The sequence below is a fragment of the Poecilia reticulata genome, chromosome 9 (assembly GCF_904066995.2).
Source record: "Poecilia reticulata chromosome 9, P_reticulata-male-v2, whole genome shotgun sequence".
Taxonomy (NCBI): domain Eukaryota; kingdom Metazoa; phylum Chordata; class Actinopteri; order Cyprinodontiformes; family Poeciliidae; genus Poecilia; species Poecilia reticulata.
Window position 1 is genome coordinate 5,396,488 of NC_088838.1, and position 26,657 is coordinate 5,423,144.

Genomic DNA, 26,657 nt, shown 5'->3' on the forward strand with positions numbered 1-26,657 from the left:
AAAGCGACTTATTTTTTAACCAAAAGAATGTCTTAAAATTACAAGGGGGAGGGTCGTCATAGAGAAAAAAGCTTCCATAGTTAAAAATATCAGTCTGTGTGGTTCTTATAAATTAACCCAATCGTTTAAAAGTCAAAGCTGATGTGTCATTTCCTGATTAGAAAAAACAAAACTCAAGTAGAACTTCACGTGCTCAACATTCCTCCTTTTAAGTTTTTATTATTTTTCGGGGAAGTTATAAAATTACTACATTCTCCTAATTGTAAGACCCTATCCTTGACTGTATTCTTATGACTATTTTTGCAATTAAAAAAAACATACATAAAAGTTGAAGTCTGACGTCATGCTGTGGTGAAGTTGACCTGGATTCAAAGAAGCTGTAAAACACGCTTGTAAAGCACAATGAAATCACTCTGACTTATGGAAACTCAAGGAGCTCATTGGTGAAAAAAAAACTCGATTTTCTATAAATGTAATCTTTAAAAAAAATAAAATAAAAATCTATCGCCCAGCCCCATGTCTAAACAACAAAAAGACGATCATTGGGATGCTAATCTATTCTTTGAGGTTTGTACCTTTTTTTATTTTAAAAATCAACAAAACAGGAGAAAATGTATTGAACAATGACAAAAAAAAAAAAAAACAAGGCCTTTTTTGATGACAAACGTCACCGAGCATCTAGAAGTCAGGTGTGCGCGTGTATGAACAATTACAAAGTAGAGGTAGTGTGTGGAGATGGTCTGAATGGAGCCCTAAATCGAAGTTAAGATGAGATGCTTTGATTTTGGGTTCAGGCTGTTTGTTTTGGACCACTGTTTTCCCAGTGCATAGATGACGCTGACTACTGTTAACCCACTGAACGTTTCATTCAAGATGGCGCCCCTCCGCCCCGTCACGGACCCCACCGACAGATTAAACAAGGCAGCCAATCCTAAAAGAACGAGCCTGGCAGAATCAGTTCAGAACCATCTCTCACCCCCCTGATTATCCTGCAGCAATTGAATTATCTGGATTCCCAACAGCAATTTAACAACTCTTTAATAAATAACCTCCAAATAATAAATCGCATTTAAAGGAGAAAACCACTGCAGCATCAAAACAGGAAATCCTGTTTCTCTATAAAAAAAATCTGACAGGATGCATCTGACAGGATGCAAAATATAGGTATTTTTGTGCAATTTTAACAAAAGAGAACAAAGAAATAAAAAAAGAAATGTGACTAATTAAATGAGCCACTATTCAAGAATTCTATACAGTTTTCTCAAATGCTATATAGGTATCTGAATATATTATTTCATTCATCTATTTTACAAAAAGAAAAAAAAAGAAAAAAAGAGTGCGTCAGTGTGTGTGTATGCAAGGAGGTCATTGAATCGGATGCGCCGCAGAGAAGCTTTGCTGTCTGATCTCACAAAGAGCCCTTCCTCCTGCTGCTGGTCTCCCAGAGCAGCAGGAGTCGCTTCTGCAACACCCAAACGCTTCCTGACCGGATTTCCACCAGCAGAGTGACCACATGCTGGGAGCTAAAGGTTCAGTCCTGCCGTTTCACAGAGTTTCACTGCAAAAACACAAACTCTTAAGTACTTTTGGTCTAGTTTCTACTGCAAATATCTTTGTACATTTGAAACAAGACAGAAATTAACCTACAAGATGTGGGGACTTTTAATTAATATTGATGAAAATGCACAAGTTTCACTGGCAGATTAAATATGTTTTTTGTAAGTAAAATCTGATAATAAAACCAGCACTTTTCCCATTAATATTAAGGAATTATTGACTTAAAACAAGATCTTACATCAAGCTGGAGAGTAACCTGTAAGTTAGTTTTCACTTGTAAGACATTTCAGTAGAAACCAGACCAAGTTAGTTTGGTTTAACGCTCCTTAAGAAGCCTTCAAATCAGAGATTTCACTTGGAACAAAAGAACCAATTAGATGGAAAAATGTGCAAACCAGGAAAAAACAAAACAGTGGAGCCTGAATGGTGCCAGAGATTTCTTTACACCATTTGTGTGAAGATTTCTGAGACGGGGAGATTCTCTTTCCACTTGTTGGTTTGTTTTGTTTCTCGGTCCAGAGGAAAAACTTCAGCTCAGTGTAAGAAGTGACGTCTGCAGAAGCTCTGGGTGGCGGCGCGGTGCTGGAGCGGTCAGCTGTACGGAGCTCCGCACCAAGACTTGCTTCTCTCGGCACCTGGAAGTCCATTCTCGCTCCTTGAAGTGCAGTTTCCTCACTGCCACGCGCACACACACACACACACACACACATACACACCCTTCCAGACACCAACATTCAGAGTTCTTGTTGCGTAGCCAGCATGTCATCCTAAAAATATACACTTTAAACTCCAGATGGGCAACACACACCCCCACACACACACACGGGACATTCTGCGTAGCTTCCTGTGCTCCTGAGCGGTGCGTTTGTGTCGGCGGCTGGCGGCCCGACCCGGCCCGGCTCCTCTGCGCTCCGTCAGTTGGAGCTCGCCGCGATGGGTTTCTCGAGCTCGAGGTCGAGAGGAGCGGAGTTGAGCTGAAGGCTGCTGTAGCAGTTCTTACACACGCGGCACGGCTCGAACAGCTGCTGGCTTGGCACGGGGATCTTTTGGTCGCAACAGCTGGCGCAGAACACATTGCCGCAGTTCCTGCAGAGGGAGACAGAGGGCGATCACGTCCTCAGCTAGCAGGCATTTCTGAGGCTAAACAAGGCACGGTGGGTCTGAGCGATCAGCAGCTCCCGTTATCGTTCGTTTGGACCTGCAACACACGGTGAAACAGGCAGGAACACAAAACACACAGGAGCATCACTGAAATATCGCCACAAGTTCTGACATGAAGCAGAGGAACAGCTAAACTATCGGCTCAGATGAGGACGGAGACGGACAGAGGAGTCAGATCGCTTTCTGTTTCATAGCCAGGATCAGAAACTCAAAGTTTTTTGGTTTTTTTCTGCACCATAATAAAACTTTTCATTATAAACTGAGTTTTAACTAAAACGAGTTTTAAGGCCAGTTTTAGTCTTTCATGGAACATGCAGAATTTGGGAATGTTGGAAACCGTGGTAACAGTAAGGATATACATTCTATGGAGAACACACAAGACTACGACCGAAACGATTAATCGCAATTAATCGATTATTGAAATAATCGTCAAATAATTTACTAACTGATTAATCATTAGCTGGAGAATACCGATTCAAAAAAGGTCATTTGCAGGAAGACAACACAAAACTATAATATATTTATATACATTTTCATTTAAAAAAATAAACCATGTAAATTTGTTCTACCTCATGTGGAGCGAAGCAGCATGTTGATGTTAGAAGTAGTTTTTAGGTTCAGATGCATTCTTTGCTAAAACATAGCTAATGGAATGCTACATTGTTGCATTGAGAAATAAAATAATTATTTTCTTATTTTAAAAAGGGATTTATTTAATATATTGCAAATATGGCAAAAAAAATTTTTAGAATGTGGCAATTTTTAAAAATCTGATTAATCGATTAATGGTTGGAATAATCGATTACTAAAAATCATCATCAGCTGATCACGAGACTGTAGTTTTTGTAATGCTAGCTGGATTACTTGGACTAATTACTCATTTAAATGGCTAAAAAACAGCTTAAAATATCTGCTCAGTCAGTTTTACTTTGTTTTCCAACAGTAAATCTGTTTCACAAAGCAACATGACCTTTGCTCCAACTATAAATTATTACTTGTTAGTACAGTTAAAACAAAATCTATTTTTTTTAATAAATACTTGTATTCTAGTTCTGAAATAGAAAAAAAACAGAATCAATTGAAATCAGTATTTGACAAGAGAAAGATGACAACCGGAGACTGGCCAGTAAGCGAGACAGACGCCAACACTCAGATCCCCATGCTCACATTCAGATGTCAGGCCATGCACACACACCTACACACACTGTGGTGCTTCCTGAACTGAACTGAACCGCAGTAAAATAAAGAAAAAAAATTAACTTCTGGGTCTCCGGTTTTTTTTAAATCAAGTGATGGCAGCAGCTCTGGGTGCCATGCTGTGGAGCTGGAAGGGGGTGGGATGTGAGGGGGGGGGGGGCACATGCTGCCGGGGCAACTGGATGCTGATGTGCCGCTATGGTGGGTTGAGGCTGAGGCAGTCCACTTCTGTTCTGGTTAGCAAATCAATTTCTCTCATGAACTTAAAAAAAATGAAAAAGAAAAAAATCAGCCTTCGACCAATCACAGCTGGCCTGGCCACAGCGCCATGCTTTCACTTACAGCCAGCTAAAAACAAAACACTCTGTGGAACCGTACAGCAGGACGGAAAGTCTGCTGTCAGAAATCAGCACGTCCCTGTGAAGCTACTGATCAGTTTAAAAAAATAATAATCAACCAAAACGGAGCAGGTGAGGACAAAGGGGTGTGAGGGGGAGGGGCTTGGATTAGGATTAGGAGGAGCAGGGTGCAGCGGTGGGAGGGTTGGGCGGGATCTCACCAGACCTCCTGGACTGCCTCTCTGCCACTGTAGAGAAGAGGGGCAGACGATGGGTAAGAGCTGCTGGAGCAGCGCAGAAAACATGAGCACAGCAACAACACACTTCCTGCTCAGCGCTTAGGTTAGGAGGAGTGACGACAACCAGCGGTTTCTGAATCCACATCCTGACCAAACATGGTCCTTTATCTAAAAAACCCAAAAACAACAAGACTTCCTAAATATCTCACATAGAGACGAATCAAAACGGCAGCGCTTCGATCCACCGAAACATGGTTCTGAATATGAGGGCATCGTGCCTCTCCAAAACAGTTCAACTCAAACCAACAACCAGTTTCCTTGGCACTGACAAAGGAAACCAAAAGTTGTACAATAAGACGCTATATAGATGAAGCTACAGTCTGATAACAACATCTATCTTTAGTAATTAAAGGAAATTCTTGGAACAGCAGTTCTACTTTTTGAACCTTGACAACCAAATGAATTTTTAGCGACAGACCAAGAGAAAATAGTGAATCGGTGAAGTGAAACAAAAAGAGCAGCTTTTTTATTAAACTATTTTAGCTTTAAATACAGCAGAGGGGTAAGTCCACCTATTGGGGATGCATCTGTAAGAAAATCTGAGCCGATATTGATATCCAATATTTACAGATATACAATATCTGTATATATTTGACATCTTGGACAAAAAAAAAAAAAAAGCAAAAAAACACAGCTGACCTCACCATTACATCTCTGCTTCAGGTAAATACCCACAATCCTGTGCTGTATCACTGTTAGTCACATGACCAACCTCCTGCTCATCCCGTCCAGAACCAAACGGCAACAAGAGAGAATCAAATCTCGGTTTTATTCATTGGAGTGATAGCAATGTATTAAAAAATGACCAATATAAATAGAGACATCTGTGTGAATGACTAATATCGGCTAATAAAGAACATCCCTGATTATTATTTTCACACACTTTTAAAATTTCGTATTATTTTTCCTTCCACTTCACAACCAAGTGCTGCTGTATGACGGCCTGCCGCATACAGACACAATGAAACACACTGAAGTGGAAGAAACAACTAAATATAACATGTTTTACATGAATGTCCTGACCAGGGCATTTTGAGACTGGTACATTTCAGTCAAAGTGTTTCTATAGCAACGACCAAAAGCTCAACAAATACAGGAGATATTCACTGGACGTCATTATTTGACATCACTGGTATCCCGGCGGTACTGTTTGGTTGGAGGTGAGGCGGTCAGTGGGAGTCCAGCTCACCTGCAGTGATGCTTCCTGGTGGCCAACCAGAAGCGGCTCTCGCAGCCGTAGCACTGAGCAGCCAGGTGGTCAGGGTACCAGCGAGTGACCTGCAGCAAGCACACAGAGCCGTTCACAGCTCCCATCTACGGAGTTCTGGGTGGTCTCCATGGTGACGGAGTGGTTCTTGCTCACCTCCGTGTCCTGCTTGTCCACCTGCTCCCAGCTGGCCTCTGAGAAGAGCTCCGTGCTGCAGCGGGACAAGCAGTTTGGGTCCAGGTTGTACTCCGAGTCGGTCATTGAGGTCTGGACAGAAAGAGACGTGAGCTGAGTTTACATCCACCATAAAAACTGTGGAAATTGAAATTACAAAAATAAATTTGCTTAATAAAAACACCCCAATTTCTAAAAAAATAAAAATAAATTTTTTTGCAAAAAGTTTTTGAGCTGGGATGAGGTGGTTTTTTAGTCATATCCATGTATTTCACAAAGCTGCAATGGAAACATCCAGCTGCTGGTCATGCAAATCAGGTGACCAGCAGCTGGATGAGTCTACTGGCGAAAACGTCAGAGACGACAACAGGAAGTGGTAGGAGAAAGATGGTTTGTCTTTGTTTTGAACAATGTGCAGCTGGCTCCTCCAGAGCTGTCACAGCTTCACACAGCTCATAGAAAGTTGTGCATCATTCTACAGTGAAGAATCCATAACTCTTCTGTAAAATTGCCAACTACAGCTTCATCAAATGCCGCATATGAAGCTGCTCCAAAGTTGAAGAGGTTTATTGCGCCAACGCCTGAATAAGACGCAGACGTTACTCTGATGGCTGATAGATGATGAGCACTGACACCACGGCTGAATTATGAATATATATCATGTAACTGTTTACTTCAGTGGCTGCCATAATTTTTAATGACTTATCCTGTGAATTAGCTTATTCATGTGTGATTTTAATGTACTTTCTTAATGGAAAAACTGCACCTGCACAGTTTTGGGGTTTTTTTTTGACACTGGCAGAATGTAGACAAAGATTTGTGCACATTTTTAATAAAAACAGTATGGAAAGTTACATTTTTCTCTAAAGAGTAACAGGCAGAGCAGCGTCTCACCACTTCATCACCCACATCTCCATTGATCCGGTGCGATCCGGCGTGTTGCTGGTTCTCCAGGCGACTCCACAGCTCCTGCACCTGCTTCTTCAGCGTCTCCACCTCCATCTGGTGCCCCGCCTCGATCTGCCTCAGCCTCTGCTGGATGGCGTCCGTGTGCAACGTGAGCCCGTCGTCGTCCAGGTGGCTGCGGGTCGGCTGCTCCGGGCTGACGGCGGCCCGGCTGGGAGCAGCGTGGCAGCAGCGGTGCTGCAGGCAGATGCCCCGTGGATGGAGGACCAGGGAGTTGCAGCTGGCCAGAGAAACCTGTCGGCTGAGCGGGGCCCGCTCCCCGTTCCCTTTGGCCCAGTGCGGTCCTACGCTGGGGTCTCCGTCGGAGCAGTCTCCGTTGTAAAGCCCTTCCCTGCTTAGCTCAGCACTGGCAGACTGAAAGGCACTGACTGAGGCATGCTTGCTGCCCCCGTTTAAAGTTCTGCTAAAGCCGGGCTCGGCCGCCTCCCTGTCCTTCCTGAAGCCGGGGTGTTGGCTCCTGCCGTCGCCGTGCGGCTGACGGTTGGGTAAAACACTTGGCTGTCCAGGAAGAAGCTCCAGCTTGCTGCAGGCTTCTTCGGTTAAAGTCTCTGTGGAGCTCTCCATCAAGGACACCTTCTTGTCCAGCGGCTCATCCGATTCTGAGACGCCGTGCTCGGGTTCTGAAGAGGGACCGGCCTCGTCTATGTCCTGCTCCTCTGATGACCCACCCACAAAGCCGTTAGTAACGGCTCTATGGGATTCGGACAGCGGCTGCTCTCCAGAGGTAGACTCTTCTCCAACAGCAGAGCAGTTAATGCTCTCCTCCACAGCGCCCTCTGGTGTTTGAGTTTGGTCGTTTGGCTGCTGATGGAGTTCCTGTTCCTCCTGTGAAGGCAGAGGAGCAGAATTCCCATCGTCCTCAGCCTCCATCTCGCTGCTGTCAGGATGGTGACCGTTTGTAACTATTTCTCTCTGCGTCTCCGTTGTTGGAGTTTCCCCCTCACTTTCAACTTCCTTCTTCACTTCTGTGTGAGCAGCAGCAGCAGGTCTCTGCCCCTGTAAATCTGCTCCCGTTTCCTGCGTGGCTTCCTGTAGGATGTTCTCCATTTGCCCCTCAGCCATGCCGACCACCACAGAGAGCTCCGCCTCCTCCGCTCCCCCCTCTGGGCTGACCAGGGGGTCCTGTTGGAACGCGGCCTGGAATTCGTGGGGCTGCTGGTCGTCGCCCAGCTCCGACTGCTGTCCGTCCGTACACGGCCCCTCTCCGCCGGCTTGCAGCTCCTGACTGGCCCCTCCCTCAGGGCCCACCGCCATGTTGAGCTCCAGAGAGCGCCGGTGGTCCTGCCACTTCTCGTTGAGGCTCGGGTCACTGGAGCGCCGGTTGGGAGCCAGCGTGCTTCCCAGCTCACACGCACTGGGCAGGTTGTCAAAAGAGCGAGTTTTTGTTCGTCTAAACAGAAAATGAGGAAAACAATTCAGCGGTGAAAACACAATTAAACCGTCTCAGCACTTCTGGCTAAGATTTGCAGACCAAGTATTTGTGTCAACCAATCAGCTTCATCAAAACATGAAAAAGGCAAAAGATTATAATAGGAACACAGACTGTCTTTTTAAATACTCTTGCAGCCCAAAATGGTCTTAATGATGCATTAAGACCATTAGTGCCTTGCAGAAATATTTATAGATATCTTAACTATAGACAGGACTTTTTATTAAATAGATTTGAATTTATTTAATAAATGTAATCTTCACAAATTAATCCACTTTTTTCCAGTCGTGCATTTCTGGTGTGCCTGTAAATCTGATGAACAAGGAACATCCACAAACAGTGATGGGTGATGAAGCTGCTTGTTTTAAGACCCATCGGCTGATTACTTCATCCAGGTGCAAATAAAATGATGTTTTTTTTGTAATGAAATGGTTTTATGTTTGCCTGTTTTAAGAATCTTTAGTTGTTGTTCCATTATGATGTCTTCCAAAAATACATCACTAACTAGTCCAATTTCCTGTCAACTTTTCACATGTTTTAACACAGTGAGCTGCTAGTGGTTTCCACCAGGCTCAGCAGCTTTTCTAGAGGAAACCCTGTATAATAAATTATTTCCAAGTATCTGTTTAGAAAAAAACCTGCAACATTTTAAATGCAGTTTCAGATGAACCTTTGCAAGGCACTGCATGACTGCTGGGCGACATAAAGCTGCTGTGAGGTCTGGTAAAAGCAACGTCAAGAAGCAGAAGGGTTGTTAAGCCGGGACCCTCTGGCTGTTGGGAGTCCTCGGTTTGTGTTTATCTTACATGAAGCAGGAAGTGGGGGGGTCGGGTGCCAACGCGCCAGGCTCACCTGCCCAGAGGCGCATCCTCCGGGTTGACACCGGGCACAGGGTAGGGAGCACAGGAGTCGTCGGAGGGGGTGGTGGGAGAGGAGCTGGGCAGGTAAACTGCGGTCCACAGCATCAGGTTCCGCACATGACAAACTGGGTGGAGAACCTGCGAGCAGAACAAACCCACCCACCAAATTGGATCACTGGATATAAAAGTAGAAGTCTTAAAAGTCCCAACATTCTCATGTGTACCTCATTCAGCTGAGGTCGGCAAAAGGTCCGTTTTTACACCCAAGTACGCGTTATCGCAAAGTAAACTACTTGGTGGGAAACGGTGTTCAGAGCTAACCATTTTGTATGCGACACCGAGCTGAAAATGTTGAGTCAGCGTAACCAGTGTAGCACAAAGAGCAACTGCTGCTCTTTGTGCTACATTCATAGGTGTGTGACCGCTGCCCTGGTTAGAGTTCAGATCAGGCCTGAAAAATCCGACCCACCCAAGACGCTGTGTAAGAGTCCAGTCTGACTAATTACCTTCAATTAGAGGCCTGAACCCAAAGTAAACTTTACGTATTGTTTTAATTCTGATTTTACTGCTTTTATTGAAGTGAGAAGTGTAACTTCTCCCATATTTAGCTTTAGTTTAACCTCTTCCAGCTCCATCTTGTCGCGTGTTGTAACCACAGTGAGTCGAGTACAAATCACACGTCTGGGATGTGTGACTGAACAGATCACATATCTGCTGCTGCTGCTGCTGCAGCAGAGCAGGGTGGAGCCGCGCATGCAGGCAGTGCGCTGCGCTTGTTACAGTCTGATTAACTTCTGCATCCTACTTACTTACTTCATTTCCTCAACAGGTTCAACTATCAACACTGTAGTAAGTAGATTTATATTATGCATTTTTGTTCAGTTCTCTCTGTGTATTTCAGGCTCATTAAATGCGCCACACAAGCCTGACCCGACAATTAAGCAAATAATTCTGATCTGACCCAGTAAGATTGCTGGGTCAGGACCATAAACAGTAATTTTAGCCATGAAGGAAAAGAAATTGGGCTAGGTAGCCAAAAAGCTCTTCAGTCTTACTAGTACCCATTTGGAAATGAAATGAAAGAATCCGTCATGAGAAACATATGCAGGACTGACTATGAAATCTCAACTGTGAGCGGACAGTAATTCTGAGCGCGTGGGAGCCTTCAGATGGAAGTCTGAACAAGATGTGACAAGAACGTCTGCATTGTCAGAATATTGTTTTCAAATTTGCTAAAGGGGGAATTTCACTGCCTACAATAACAGCAACCACAACAATGCAACACTTGGAAGGCTGAAAAACAGACTTTAAATCAAGTTTGAAAGCAGAACAATTAGCAATAAATCTAGAACGCTGTGAAAGTCAAGACTATGGTTTCATCCTGTCTGTTTACGGACTCCACAGTCATACGTTTCTCATGCTTCGTCTTGTCGGGCTTTAATCAACGTTCCTGTGAGTGAAACAGGCTGAGAGGTCTCTAGAGATGCAGGGTGAAAACACACAGAGCACCGAGGCCCCGGCCCCGGGCCCCTGGAGGAGATGAGCGGGTGAGACGTACGGTTTCAGAGTGGGCGGAGTACAGCATGTTCCTCAGAGTGCGATTGGCTGGCCGCAGCAGCGACCACACAGAGCAGGTTCTCTCCTGAACGTGTCGGTCCTTCCTCTCCTTGCCGCTGTTGCACAGGAAGGTGCCAAACAGACAGGAGTAGGTGTGCTGCACCAGCTTCACCTGCGCACACACACACATACACACATGCTGACATGCACAGGCTTGTAAACAATCCATCGCAAGTGTACAGATCAAAAGAAGTTTTCTTAGTGTTATTAACACTCCCTGAAGGGAACTGAGATGTGTGGTGATTAGAGGAAAACCATCCTCACTTCTAGACAGGAAGACATTCAGAAGTGGTGGAAACAATATGGACTAGCAGAGGAGCTCGTACCAGGAAGGCCTCGTTGAACTCGAAGGAGCATGGGAACTGCCTCTGCAGCTGATGAACGCAGTCCAGCCACTGCAGGAAGACGGGGCAGCGCTCGTTCAGGTCCTCAGAGTTCTCCCCATGACCACAGCGGTCTGCAAACTTATGGCCAAAGTCCAGCCATTCCGTTTCCACCAAAACCTGGAAGCCCTGCGCAAACGCATCACACCTTTTCACTTGTAGGAAACAACTAGAAAAAAGAATCTGACCCTTTTTGTGTCATAAGTTGCATTTTGTATGGAAAATTCTGCCAAAGTGAGCATTTTAGCCTGCAGAAGTTTAAATAAATTAAATTCTTCTATTTTTATAAAGCATTACTGATTTATGTCTGTCCACCAAAGGCACAGTAAAGGTCCTTTTGGTGAAATTCATAAATGATCCTTAAAACAGCTCTGACCAACAAATAATTGATCAATTTCATTCAAAGGGACCATATTATATATTTTCCAGGTGTATATATATATATATATATATATATATCTCAAGCATGACTTAAAAAAATGTGACTGTAATTCCACACATTGGTGACAATTTTTTTTTATCATTCTTGAGCAGCAGTTTGGGGGCCGTACTGAGCAAGCTGCAGAAATGTATAACAAAATCTAAAAATCTCACTTCTCACTAAATTTAGTCTCAGTAGAATTTCTGCAAAGCTAACACAGATTGTTTTAAACAGAGTAAAGTTATCAACAGAAGATCAGACAAACGCACCACGTTCAACACCACTGATTTGGTTTTGCTGCCGAAACATGTTGCTGCAGATAACCCGTAAAAAGAATGGAGGATGTTTTGTTGATTTAACGATATAACAGAACACAAATAAACCTATTGCTGCTGTGTGTGTGTGTGTGTGTGTGGTGGTGGTGGTGGTGGTGGTGGTGGGGGGGGGGGCGGTGCGCTTGTGAATGATTTAGTCCAGACTTGTGTAGTATTCAAGGTATTACCTGTAAAAATAAAACCAGTTGATGACCGGAATCTGACACCAGATCCTGGCAGAAACTCAAACTGAACTCACTTTGTTGTTCTGACATTGTCGATGTTTTTGTTTATAAATGAAAATCTGAACAGCCTAAAATGGGCAGGTCAGAGTTTTAGAAAAACTCGGTAATCTGTCATAAAGTGATGATCAGTACATCACTACTGTTCATCTGTAACTTCCTACTTCAAACACTTGTAGAAGTGTAAAGGAAATGGGAGCATCAGTACCTCGATGGTGCGATAGTACGGGTCCAAGAGCAGCTTGGACAGAGCAACAATCTGCGGTGTGCGGTCCCAGCCGTCGGAGCAATGCACCAGGACGGGCCGGTGGTCTCTGTCCACTGCATTGACCACCAGCAGGGCCGCCTTCAGCAGCAGAGACAAGTGCTGCAGCCATTTGGTGCTCTCCAGCGCAGACAGCCAGCTGGGGAGACGGCAAAGGAGAAAAACTTTGAGCAACCGCTTTAATCTCTCAAGGACAGTCAGAGAGCACAGATCAGTACAATTCATTCCTCAAATCAGGCGTTTTAAAAGGCCAACTTAATGGGACCAAACAATGAAAAGCAAAACAAACAGCAAATTTCATAGAAAAAAAATATATAAACAGTTTTCACGCTTTAATTTTACAATGTTTCTGATTTAAATCCAGAGCTGGAGATTTAGTATTCAAAAGAAAAAATTAAGCACAGATTCTGGATTTAGATTTAAAACTATAAGACTTTCTAAATATGTTGCTCCGGTGTTTAATTAGATATTAATATCTGATGCTGGAAAAAAATCTAGATTTGGTACTTATGACAAGGGCAGATCTATTGAGTCTAATTCTATGCTCTGAGCATGCTTTATTATTTATATTATATTTAGAATTCCTAAATGCACTTTCTGAACCATTTGAAACATTTGTTTCAATTTATTTTGCATGTCTGACCAACGGAGTCAACCTATTGTTTTTGTCATTTTCAGTTTCTTTATTATTTATTTTACATTGACTCCTAATTCCACTGACTGAACAAATTAAAGTTGTTTTTACATGTTTGACCAAACTTGTGAAGCTACTGGTGTATTTAAGTGAGCTGTTCTGGTGCAGAGTTACCTTGTATATTTATAATTCAGTACATTTACGTCTGTGTTTAAGAAAAGAAAAGTTCAGCACTGTTTTTTTTTGTTTTGGATCATCTGATTCTAAACCTCAGATATCCGTTTCGGTATCGGAAGTGAAAAAAGTGGATTGGTGCATCCCTCTGCTTAATTTTGTGCACCTTTAGAGAATTATTCAGAACCCTACAGACACATTCAAACATAAGTTAGAGTCCATTACTTTCCCCAAAATAAAGCACATCTAGAATAACCCTGACTGTGAAGACATTTCTGACCTCATGACTGGATTCTACAACCTTCTCCTGCAGCAGTGCAGTTTAATTACACATCAACCTGGAGTTAACTTGGAAAGTTCAAATGGAAAGAGATCCTCTTCCTGGGCTGGGGCCAGGCTCTAAATCAGGCACAGATGTCTGAGCTAGGCCATAACACAACAGTGATTACTAGGTACCTCCAGCAGGCAAAGCTGTGCTGCAGTTGTAATCTCAGCCTGTATGGTCATAATGTTGTGTCTAGAGGAGTCTGAAAGCACTGCTGGAGGGAACTGTAATTAAACATAAAGGGAAGAAGAAGTAAAAAGAAAAAAACATACTTGGCTGGGTCAGGCATCTGAGTGCAGAGGAAACGTAGTGACTGGAAACTCTTGCGGATGGAGTGAATGTTGGCCATTCCCATGAACACAACCTCACAGTTGGGATAGTACTCTGGGGGAAAAAAAAGAAAAGAAAGACAGACAAAAACCCGTTTAATTTTAGCACAAAGAACAATCGCATTTGTGGCTAAGTGAGCTTCTGATTCTGCAGCATGCATTGACCTAAATCTGCTTGAAACCTTAAACCGAGACACAAAGCCTACCTGGGCACTCGCAGCCTCCCCCCTTGGCCCTGTTAGCCACTGCCGCTGCGTACGACCTAGCATCCAGGATCAGCAGCTTGTGGGGCTGGATGGCCAGAGTCTCCACCTCTGAACTGTTGGTCATGGAGGATTCTGGGGAAAAAAGGAGTTATCGTAGTTTTATCAAGATTTAATAGAAATATTTAGAATGTTGCTAAAAACATTGCTATTCCAAAAACATGCTTGAATTGCCTTGCAAAGGAATTCAGAAACTTTGAAATTTTTACCAGTTGATTACATTTATAGCCACAAACTAACACATTGTCTTAAGATTTTATGTGGGGGAAAAAACAAAGTGTGAAGGGAAAGAAAAATAATTAATCACAATTCACTCATAAACGTTATGTATTCATTTGGATTTTTATTCTGAAAAATCAGGAATATTTATCCAAACCATTTTCACATTTAGAGACTGAAATGTTTTGCACCATTCTTCTTTTGTAAAATAAGAATTATTTGCAAAAGTAAGAAAATAAAATGAGAATTATTTCATAAAACATCATTACAATTTCAAAGTCTTGTCCTGTAACTCAATTAGCTTTGGGTTTGGACTTTGAATGGGCCATGCAAACACATGGATATGATTTGATTTAAACCATTCAATCCTCAGTGAGACATTCAAAGCTTAGGATATTGTTTTCCTCATTGAAAAAAAAAAAAGAAAAGAAAAAAAAAGATTTTATCTTTAAGTAAAATTAAATGTTTTATAACTCATATCATCCAAGTAAATTCAAAGAGCTGTTCAGGATGATCCATTATGATGATTTGAACTTCCTGTTTGGTCCTGCTCTGAATCAATGAAGCCTCTTTCTCAGCTACTCTGGGATTTGGGGTTATAGTTCAGATATTATATGAGCTTTTAAGATACTTATCAGCTGCTCCCAGCTGTAAAAACAATACCTTGTTGCCACGGTTACATATCATAACAACTGTTCGAAAGTAAAACGTAAGACCAAAAATCCTTCCTACTGCCAGCATCCAAAGCCAGCAACAAAAGCAACTCCTTCAAGACATTTATGAACAATGACTTAATAACCTAATTAAAGCATAATGTGACTTTAATTAGCAACCGAATGCAATTACTTTTACTTTTGTTTTTTTGATACCATTGAATGGCACACTTCATATATTTTTGTTTGCAAAGGTTTTGATCGCTTTTAAAAGCCATAAATCATTTTTCTTGAAGTAGTTTAAGGAAAAATATTCCAACAAGTTTTATTTTGCTTTCCAAAAACAAAATGCAAAAATGTTGAGATGGTATGAATAGTTTTGCAAGGCTCTGTAATTAAACTACAGTATGCATTTATGGACCTTCAATCTAAACCAACACATTATTACTGAGATGCGTGTTTGAGTCAGCCAGCTGCTACAGACAAGCTCCAGCAGGTAGGCTTGCACAAGTTCTGCTGATAGCAGGCCGCTGTGGTGAATGTGTGTGAGGATAACAGCAGCGCATCTCATCAGTAAAAACCCTTGTACCAAAATCAGTGTCGGGCAGGTCTGAGCCGTTGGTGTAGCTGCCGTTGGGAAGATGCTTGCGGCCGCTGCTGTCCACGGCGCAGGCCTTGGCGATGGACTGCACCAAGTGCTCGTCGTCGGCATTCCTCCATCCCCACCAGCTGACTTCTGGCTGGCCGCAGCGGGCGATCACAGCGCCGGTGCTCTGGTGCCTGCATGGGAAGGGAAAAAAAATTAAAATACATAAGCCACGGATTACAGAGCTGAACAAGGAATCTATGATTTTATCAAGAAAACTGTATTTACAGTACTGCTATGAACAGCCACACAAGTTAGAGTCAATATTCAAACACAGAGCAGCTTGGAGACAATGGTTGGGTGATAAAACAATGATATATATCGCCATAGAAATGTGATAAGAAAAAAAAAAAAGACAGACAGTATGTTGATAATGTTGCTGAACTCTTATCCAGAACCCCAAGGCATTCTGGGGGATGTAGGCAGAGGAAAGGCTTTGGCTGCTTGACCTCTCACAGCCGGCTAAGGAAGGTTGGTGGCATCAACTAAACTCACTCACTCAGGTTACCTAGCAACAACCTGCTTTACATGTGCAGCAGCAGATTCATGTTGCCCCCAGCAAAAACAAAAGAAAAAAATAAACGGATTTGGGTCACTTCAGGCTGCAGTGTGAACATAGCCATATTTCACAGTGAATTAACAGGAAAGTCAGTTGTGAGAGGGGGGGGGGACGTTTAACCCTGCACCACCAACACACAGGGGTAAATGGATATCTAACACAAAAAGCTAATCAATAATTATCTATATCGACAAACATGCATTTACAATAAAATGAGCAATAATTTTAATTTGGAAAACAGCTGTTAAAGTGACCCTCCCTTTTAATATAATTGAAAAGCTGCCATTTTGAGAGACACTGCAAACATTTGACACCCAGTATAAAGTAGTTGGTTTGCACCACCTGACACTTTTTCTTGCTCTTCCTGTCTAAGCTTAATGACTAAAATTGATTATGAAGTCTCAGTAACCAAAACTGCATTTCACAACATCATAAATTATTATTTTGGTTGCTTTATTTGTTTATCTTGGATTTTCTAAATGCTTTTCAGTTCCAGTGTTAGATGGTCTAAAGGCACAAGCTGAACACTGGAGCTCTAAAAGGTGATATCAGTGTTTTATGAGCAATAATAAAGTCATCAGGCCATGGGGCAACGATAAGCAGCCATAAAGACTTTATCTTATTCTTAACCACCTAAAGAAGATTTTTATTTCTGTAACCTGTTTGCAGTCTGATATAGAACCAGAAGGATCTCATCAAACAACTCCATCAGCTCTTTCACAAAGACAGTTTCTGTGCAGCAATGAATAAATTAAACAAATACGGTTCGACGGAAGAAATAAACAGACTGACCTGTAAACCACGGCAGGAAACCTTTTCCAGGAACGGAAGGCGGCCACATTTTCCAGCTCCTTGTCAGTGATCCAGGCTGGCACTAGCAGCTGCTGAGGATAGCTGGGGCAAAGCCTGGCAGGATGAAGGGCCACAGAGAACAGAGTTAAACCAGGGAGGTGGGGGGCCCTGGAGGGCCCACGGCTCAATAACAGGCTCTGTCTACAGTCACATAATCCTGTTCTGGCTCCTTATCTACAGAGGGCTGCAGCACCAGCAGGATATAATAACACAAATCCACAGAAATGCGTTGTTGGTCAGAGAAAGGAAAAAGACAGGATTGTCTTGCGGACATCATCACAGCAGCAGAATCCTGAATGAGAGCCTGTATTTTTTATTTTTTTTTACCTGAACTTGCTGTTGATGTCCGATATCCTCCAGGCATTCTGAGTGTCGAAGCCCATCCTCTCCACCTCATTCTTGAACCACGAGGTCACATGTTCTCCTGCAAAAACAAAACGAGAAAAAAACTCAGTGATGTCCGATAAGCGGCGGGCTGAAGGAAACCTTCCTGTGAGGTTTGGGAAGAGACGCAGAACATGGCAGCGCACCTGGTCTGCACAGCTCGCCGTGCTGCTCCTTCTCCCCGGCGTACACCTCCATGCACCAGGCGTGGAAGGCGAAGGAGAACAGGTCCTCCAGGCGGGACGGCGGTCGGACGACAGAGTTTAAACGCTTCAGCCACTCCTGGCACTGCTCGAAGGTGGAGAACTGACACCTGGGAGTTCAACGGGACACCAGGGTGATTCCATGACGGGGCTACTTCACGACTCAAATTTAAGATTACGAATGAATTTTAAGACTTGTTTTATGACAGAAAGGCGCAAAAGAAAATTTTATATCTTATAATTTAGAAGTGACAAGCTTTATTGCACAGAACACAGGGGGTTGGCAACAGAAGTGAGTCAGTGGTAAAGACGAACCTCGTCCAGCCAACTGGCAAGAAATTCACACTTACCAACAATAAATGCAAAAACTCTAGCTAGCTAGTTAGAGGTAGCCTCAACCGCTAACTGCCTCAAGTCACAGAACAGAAAGATGTCTGTGTGCAATTTAAACAACAGAAAAATCTATCAAAATGTGCTTTGTAGTTTAACTCCTTGATGTTGCCGCTGCTCTATCAACCCTTTAATGATGTTTTTATCAGAGTTGCGCTGAGGACGTCAACAGATGTGCAGTTCCAACAGGTGTTTGCTAATTGCGGATGGCTAGTCTTAAGGAGCTGAGTGGGGGAGTTGGATAGAGGCGCTCTGTGAGCAGGAGACTCAGAAACTGCAGATAAAAGGAGGAGCTCTGTCCTCCAAGGCGGGGCTAGGTCCACCTAGGCATTTTGCCGAGATGAATAGTTGCCATGGAGGTTGAAAAATTTCTCAAACATGCATGAAAGAATCAAAGCAACACTCCAGGTATGTTTTTGATGAGCGAATAACATTATAACATGATGTAAAGCCAAAAAAAAAAAGTTGATTTTACATAATACTGCTCCTTTAAGACTTTTAACACAGAACATATTTTGCCCATGTTAAATCTTAACCATGTTTCACGTTGTAAAATACTAATAACAATCCTGCTGCAATAAAGCTGGAAGGGGTAGAAGAGGTGGGGGTATTAAAGAGAGAATGCGGCCACACAACCTAGACAGACTGCCAAGGGAAAAACATTTAACTGCCTCCCACGAACAATTGAGGAACAGGGAATATAAAGAAGGGATACTATTTTTTTTTCTGACCATTAATTGGGTTTCAGTTCAGAAAGCTCATAAATCCAGGCTGAAGGCACTGGACTCCAACATGGAATTTGCTGGCAAAATTAAAGGAACAAAATGGACCACGAACCAAACCCTGCAGGTCTGCATGCTGGAGGTAATCACCGTTTCTGACATATTAAAGTTTCCGGATTTTTGCCCTATTCACATGTTGGACACGGCCAAATTTTTATTTGTTTTTTCAAATCCACTCTGTTTCCCATTAAATGTGTACTCATCTGTAAGAAAGTCAAAGGGTTTTGTAGCTCTCCGCAGTATAGATTTACTGCACAACCACCGATCCTGACTTTCTGTTGTCTTTATGAAAACAAAGCCAGCGGGACATCTTTAATTTCTTTGACGTTTGTTCAAAGATCAATCCAACTTACAGTGAATCACCTTGTACAGCGGAATGTGAGCCATCTCCTTCACATTTCACTTTCATTTTCACCGGTATACAACTTTTACGTAACTGTTATCTAAAATAACTGTTTCGGGGGGAAATAACTTGAAATTTAAAGACACCTGATTGAATTCTATAAAATATCTGGTCATTTATTGATTTTTTTAAAAAACAGGGGGGGGGGGGACAAACCAGAGTGACGTCTTTAGTTCCATACAAACACGGTCCTTATCGTTACTATCAGCTGAAAACAAACAGCTGGCGTCTGAGAAACAAACGCCAGTCAACTGTAGGATCAAGCTAACCTTACAGTGCGTTTTTTTTTTTTTTTACTTTTCCAATCTTTATAAAAGGCTCCAGATTAAAATCCTCTTGTCTCATTTGGGAACAATTTTTCAACCTAAACAAAATAAACCAGTAACTAACAGATGTACAGCGCTCCTATACATTTTTCAGATCAAAATTGCACTGTTTTTTGACTAAAACGTTCACGGTTGAGAACGATTTAAGCTTAAAAAGAAAATAATCACTATGGATTTACAGAAGATACTCCTACAGTAGTCTGGTTTTAATATGTGGAACTTGCAATAACAGGAAGTGGTGGGCAGATGGACTGATAGATAAACTCTTATCGTCCAACAACATTGACTATAGAGCTGCAGAACATGATCAGTGGCGCTTTAAGGAAGGAATTCATGAGTTTTATATCACTGCAGCAGACGAACCAATTAGTTTCAAAGACAACTGCAGGGGAAAGTCCTATATTCACATTTATGGATTCTTTATAAATCAATGAATATCTGATCCTCTCAAACACAAAAGAAACATAATAATGCATTAGGATCATTGCATTTTAACTGGATGACTAACTGCAATTATGCAGGAGAAACATATTTAGTTGGATTCTGATATCTGAACTTCAATGAGGAAAGTTATGATCTGGTACATCATGTCGATATTCATTTCTTTATATTCAAAGGTGCTAAAAGAACAGATAGAATTTCTGTCTCTGAAAAACAAAAATAAGAGAATGTCTCCTTTATGTACATTCAACAGCAAAGCATGAGTTGAGTTTTACCTGACGACCTTGCAGTCCTTACAGGTGACATGAAGCTGAAACATGTCCCGACACTCCACACACTCAATCAGCTGGAGGGGGACCTGTGAAGCCACAGACAGGAGGGGGAGTGCATTTCCTTTAAACCGAGGGGTTCATTTTCACACTACTTAAAGCTTTGACTTTTTTTTGTGTCACATTACAACCACAGACTTAAACAAGTAGCATGTGTTAGAAAAGTGAAAGCAATAATGGGACATGGTTGTCAAACTTCCTTACTGATAAAAGACTGAAAACTATGACATGCATTTGTATTCAGCCCCCATTAATACATCCAGCCTTCACCAACTCAAATTTAAGACTTTTTAAGACCAGTATTAAAGAAACGTAAGACTTGTATCACAACATAAATATACAATAGAAAATTATATAAACAAATGGTACCACTTGTGAGATTATAGATATTGTCAAGAAGACATTTATTACTTCCTCTGAATCCCCCCCACCCCCACTTGTCATAATAGTTACATCTGTGGCTCTTTATTCTCTTATGGTACCATGCTGTACTCCTTTTCCCTTTTCCTGTTCTCATTATTCTCTGCTGCATATCCCTTTCATGGTAATGATTGATTAAATTAAATTCTTAAACAGGTCAGACTGGTGCTTAGCCACCGTGTTTAAAACACAAAACCACTTACTTCTGAGTTCCAATTACTGAATTCAGATCAACGTTGATAGCGGAGGTGGCGGTGGCTAAAGCTTGCCCATGTGTGAGCTTTAGCCACGCACATGGGATAATAAATGAAATTTCTAGGGTCAGCTTGTGGCTCTTGCCAAGCAACTTTGTGCTTCTCTATATATGACTATAGGTGTGCCGATCGATCGGCCACCGATCAAAATCGGCCGATTTCCGTGAAAAAGTGTATGATCGGTGATCGCCGATCACGGTCTTTTGTTGCCAATCACACAAACCGATCACCTGTATCTCATTTCTCAGCCTGCCTGTGCAGCTGGTCTCTTCTTTCCTTCACACTGCGCAAACGCGCAGCAACAAATCCTAAGCGGTGTCTGTGGAACTGTAACGCACTGAGTGAATGGGGAAGTTTGCGTGTTGCAGCGGAAAATTGAAGCACGTAGGGTGAAGCACGTCAAAATGCATCTACAAGACGAATCTAATATGGCATAAAAACAATGCCATACTTGACGGAGTTTGGCTACATCGAGGCTCACTGCAGTAAAAAAAGACATGGAGCGATCAGATAGAAGGTAAAGCAGCGCGCAGCTACAAACACTCACCCGGATTATTAGCATGACGGTCAGAAAGCTAAACAAACAACCCGCAAAATAATATAAGTCTTCGAGCTGCGATGTAAGACGCTGGTTCTGCTCTCGCTGTTGAACCGCTGCTACGCCGAAGCGACGGAGCGCCGCTTCGGCTTCACCTCGTAGTGACTCTCACACCGAACCTTTGCTTAAAGCTGCAGCATCTAACTTAAAATAATACATTTTACATACTTATTAAAACTTTCGCTGTCCTAACATGAGACAGATAATCTCTGAAAAAATAATCGATCTCCTCCTTGTTCTTCATAATTACTCCGCTCAGTCAGAAACAGCCAATCAGAACTAGCAGTAATCAGCTAGCCGCCATGCTATCAGGAAGTTTTCATTCAGTAACTCAGGATTGTTTATTGTAATGGAACCTGTATTTGCCTTTGAATGTTAAGTTTTATACTTTCATTTTTTGGCAATGTTGAGAGGTTTTATTTTGACTCTTTACATTATTTGGCCTCTTCAGAGTCTTCATATGTTTTCAGTCCGTTAAAGATAGTATTACCGATAGCAGTACAATTTGCACAATGCCTGTTTAGTTTTTTTCTTGGAAAAAGTTATTAAAAACAAGTTTTTGTCTAAATTACGGTGAATTCATGGTTTCTTTTTCCACATAATGTAACCGGTAGTGCTTTTGATTAAAAAAATTAAAATTATGTGATCGGTATCGGTGATCGGCCCTCATGGGTGATCGGAATCGGCAGGAAAAAACCTGATCGGCACATCTCTACATATGACTTTCTACAGCTACAGCTCTACAGCTTTAACCCCTGTAGTGTCAAGCTTCCCTCCACCCCACAGATTGCAGCATTATATATTGGACAGTCAAAAGCTACCAAGGGTATGTCAGCAGCTAGTTACTGGATTGTGCCGCTGCTTTGAGTCACAAAATGCAATAAAGATATCTGGATGCAACTCAAATTTTTTTGTGTGAAAGAAAATCCCACAAGAAAAAAATAAAAACTCCCACGTATAATATACAAGATTAAATAGTCCTAACAAAATTTAAGAACTGTAATTAAAATATTTGAGACCAACTTACTCTTTTGATTAGTTTAAGACATTTTAAGGCCTTAATTTTAGATACATAAGGATGTGCTGACGCCCTGTTAACACTCAAAATAAAATGACGTGATACCAATTGTACAGGTGGCAGAAAGGTAAGCATCACTTAACGTCATAAGCAGATATGTAAGAGACATAAACCGATGACATGAACACCTTTGAACAAATTTGACTTTTTGGCCAGAACTTTAATAGATTGAGTTAGATCAAAGCATGTTCATGTGTTTAAATGGCCCAGTCCAAGTGCAGGCTTAAATCAAACCAAAAATCTGTGTCATGACTTGAAAATAGAGATGTTCATCTGATCAGGTAACGTTTAAACCATTTTGCAAAGTATATCCAAAATGTGCACATTCCTGTCTCTGTGTGAAACATATTTTAAAAAGTCATGCACGGCATCACCACAAAAGGTGGTTCCACAAAGTATTTGCTAAGAAGTGTGAGTCGGGTTAGGGCGTGGGTGGGTATGCGAATCTAAATGCACCTCACACTTTTCAATTAAAATCCTTGTAAAATATAGCTTGTGGTTGTAAAGTGACAAAACGTGGAAAAAAAAAGGTTGAAGAGTTTGCTATGAATCTGCTCTTATGGAGGAGATGAAATGTGAGACTTTAGATACACAACACCCAATTGGATCACCAGCAAAGAGTATTTAAGACGTGTACCAATCATGCTCATGCAGTCAGTGCAGGCCGTGCGGCGACAGCAGACTGAAAATCCCTTTAGCAAATTAGTCAGGATCACTACAGTAAACGTTCAGAGCCAAGAATTAACCACCCGCAGGGTGACGTTCACTTCAAATGAGCATGAAGGGCCATGCAGACAATTATCAGGTTACACAAACCACTCTGTCACACTGCAGTTGTTAACAGCATAACACACCACAGATCCCTAAATATATTAAATCCTCTGAGGTGTGTGTGTGGCAGAACACAAAAAAATTATACACACGTAGACCTGTCACAATATCAAAGTTTGCTGGATGATAAATTGTCCCAGACATTATTCCAATTATGTCATTTATGTCATTATGTCATTTTGAGACAATTTTCAACTAATAATAATAATCCTAATGGATCTTTTATCTAGTTTACAAGAACAAAGATAAAAATAAATAATAATTTCTGAAGAATATTTAGCACTGGAACTTGAAAACAGTTAAAAGATTCAAAATAAGCAAACAAAACAACAATAATTATAAAGCATCTGAAACCAATACTGCATTTCAAAAATTATCATTCAGCTTTGACAGGGAAAACAGGCAAAAGTGGCAGGCAGTGCAAACTCTCTCAAACTCGTTATAGAATCTCTTTAACCACTGTTGTCTAAATGAAAATGATCGCACTCGTTTTTATTTATCGTGCGATTAATTCATTTATTACGACTGGCTTACACACGTAAAGAGCTTGCTAATAAGTCCTCCTTGACACTGGTTTCAGTCGTCACATCAGTTATAGGCAAATATAGTTCAAAGTACAAAACTGTCACAAGCACATAAGCCCAGATAAGACAGGAAAAGAGCAGGAAGGCAGTTCTGCTACTTTATACTGAGCTTTGTTAATGAGTTAGGAGCTTTTCATTGTGGTGTGGCTGGCTTTTAGAAAAGGTGAGGCTGAAGCTTATGTTCTGACAGTCATGCATGACTGCCAGTCAGCCAATGTACAACTCGGCTCTCATTACAAGAACACAAAGGCAGGTACAGTTTTGTTGATGGACAGTCTTCATCTTTTGTATGGACATCCAATCTTTTTTTTTTTGTATCTAGTTTACAGGAGCTACTTGAAACTAACATCTGGTGTCAAGCAATAAAGCCTCCAGTCCCTGAGGCACCATCTAGTTAGCGGGCAAGCACACGGTCAGCTCTACGGTTAAAATTCAACCACTCCACTCCATGCAGTTCTGCAGGATACTTACTGAAACCTCACAACAACAACTCTAAACCCCCACCACAAAAACAGAAAATAAAAACAAAGAGAACAGTCATGTAAGAGGGGAATGTCCATTTGTTAGCACTTTTAGCATGAGCGCAGGGCTGCCATTACTGCATATTCTGGATGTTTCCACATCCTGCTGTCACTGTTTAATTCCTGTGCTGCGATCTGCATCTCTAATCTGGCAGTCATTGAAATTCTTCGACTGCTTTTCAGCCGCTCAACTCGTTCACCTTGCTCCAGAACTTCCCGCTGCTGTTTTCTGGGCCCTTACAGTGCTGTCATGTAACACAGACTCAACCCAACGTGTGTGAGGAGAACTCTGGCCGGTAAACAGAAGGTCATTAAAACTCAGACTCACCCCCAGTAACACGTGAAGGATGGACAGGCAGCAACGGGAAACACAAAGACTCCTTCATGCAGCATAATCATCAAAATAGTTCATAATGAAGAAAATGTGGCTAACAGTCACATCTCTATTTTGTGCTCACATAATGCGTTTCAATTATTACCAACTTTATAACTCTGGCTTTTTTAAGAATGTCATGTTTAATCCTTTTTAGCCGATTTCATATTTCAATAAAACAATTTATTGTTTAAGTGCCCACCTACAGATAGGCGGCCCTTCCAGCAAATGGAGCTGATGCAGATTAACACTTTATACGTTTATCTGATGAGATCTTTAAATGGAAAATGTTCAGTACAACTCAAAGTATTTTTTTCTTTTACTACACGTTTTTTACTTTGATTTTTGACTTAAACTTGGCAAAAGCAGCAAGAACTTAAGAAGAAAGTTCACATTTTTGTTGCTGAGATTAGACTAAAAAACATTTTCTAAACCAATAAAGTAGGAAATATTTGGCCATAAAAAGTTAGAAACCTGAACACCTTTTTTTTATTATGAAAAACCTCTGAGACTCACAAACTATTCTTTTCTACTTTGCTTCAGAAAATTATTGCATATTTAAATAAAAAAATAAAAGATTTTCACTTAGCATTTTTCATTAGACAAACATAAATTTGGACACTGCTGTTCTAAAAGGAGCCCAACATGTCTCAGCCCTGCTGTTATTTAATAGACACATCAACACATATGTCCTTAACTGATACAAAATGATTATAGTAAACCCTTCAAATTCCAATGGGGCCTATTGAAATTCATTAAGCATCACTTACTCAAGTAATATTGTGTAGTATAACATTTTGTACAGTAAGCAGAAGCCATTAAAACAGTTAAACAAGCAGGGCATTGACCCAGGCATTCCTCTGTGTGGCTGTGGAGTTCAGCACTAAGCCCATTCATAACCACCACACAGTAAAAACACAAAACAGTAGAGAACAAAAAAGCTAGAGGGAAATATTTGGAATTAATTTGGTTGTTAAAGAAGAATGGAATTGGCTAAAATTAGCATTGTATCAGGATTAGCATTGTCTAAACAATGGAATGGAAGTGCCCCAATTATTTAAAATTAAAAAAAAACTCACATTTTTGATAAAACGTTTTGTGCTAGGATGATGTGGTTTTTTTGGCCACATCAAAATACATGCATTTCACAAAACTTTAATTATCTATTTTTTAGCTTCCCATCATAATGAACTGTAAATTCCATGATTTATGCCAGAGGTTCCCAAACTGTGGGGCGCGCCCCCTAGGGGGGGTGCCATGCCATTGCAGGGGGGCGCGGGAAGCCGTCTGGATGAAAAAAACAAACAAAAAAAAACATGAACGCTGTATGCGCTGGGTTTTTACCTTAGAATGGCCAACTCTCCGTTATTCCTATGTCACTTTGATACAGTAGGGGCTTCCACACTTCCCAGATCCGTCTCCTCTGTCACTTTTATCAGCAGTTAAAACTGTTTAATCCATTGTTAACATGTCGTAACCTGTTTTTCCGAGCCACCTTTAAATGCAACATGAGCGTTACAACACTCGCGCTGGGTTTACACCTGTGCGGCAGTGAAGGAGACCTGCTGCTACTGTGAAGAGCTATGCAGGTTTGTGTTAGAGTTATGGCAGCAAACCAGCAAAACGCAAAGAACTTTTCACAGTTTTTCCCCCAAA

General features: G+C 41.7%; 1 protein-coding gene across 8 annotated transcripts in view; it reads right to left on the reverse strand.

Annotated features, from left to right (window-relative positions):
* Positions 1 to 2,340: 2,340 nt before the first annotated feature.
* mtmr3 (myotubularin related protein 3) overlaps positions 2,341 to 26,657 on the reverse strand; it is a 34,458-nt gene continuing 10,141 nt past the window's right edge. The window contains exons 6-22 of one of the 8 annotated variants that reach the window (XM_081611298.1): positions 24,579 to 24,599; positions 20,289 to 20,371; positions 17,615 to 17,781; positions 17,412 to 17,508; positions 17,025 to 17,138; positions 15,617 to 15,807; positions 14,099 to 14,230; positions 13,836 to 13,947; positions 12,374 to 12,569; positions 11,132 to 11,317; positions 10,747 to 10,917; positions 9,181 to 9,326; positions 6,843 to 8,289; positions 5,916 to 6,026; positions 5,742 to 5,830; positions 4,475 to 4,501; positions 2,341 to 2,643 (exon numbers count right to left, since the gene is read on the reverse strand). In XM_081611298.1, coding sequence (XP_081467424.1) covers positions 2,472 to 2,643; positions 4,475 to 4,501; positions 5,742 to 5,830; positions 5,916 to 6,026; positions 6,843 to 8,289; positions 9,181 to 9,326; positions 10,747 to 10,917; positions 11,132 to 11,317; positions 12,374 to 12,569; positions 13,836 to 13,947; positions 14,099 to 14,230; positions 15,617 to 15,807; positions 17,025 to 17,138; positions 17,412 to 17,508; positions 17,615 to 17,781; positions 20,289 to 20,371; positions 24,579 to 24,599 — 3,462 coding nt within the window. In that variant the 3' untranslated portion in view covers positions 2,341 to 2,471. Of the gene's footprint in view, positions 2,756 to 4,474; positions 4,502 to 5,741; positions 5,831 to 5,915; positions 6,027 to 6,827; positions 8,290 to 9,180; positions 9,327 to 10,746; positions 10,918 to 11,131; positions 11,318 to 12,373; positions 12,570 to 13,835; positions 13,948 to 14,098; positions 14,231 to 15,616; positions 15,808 to 17,024; positions 17,139 to 17,411; positions 17,509 to 17,614; positions 17,782 to 20,288; positions 20,372 to 24,578; positions 24,600 to 26,657 lie in introns of all 8 variants that reach the window. The other 7 variants (XM_008417264.3, XM_081611299.1, XM_008417269.3 and 4 more) reach the window with 7 other exon arrangements.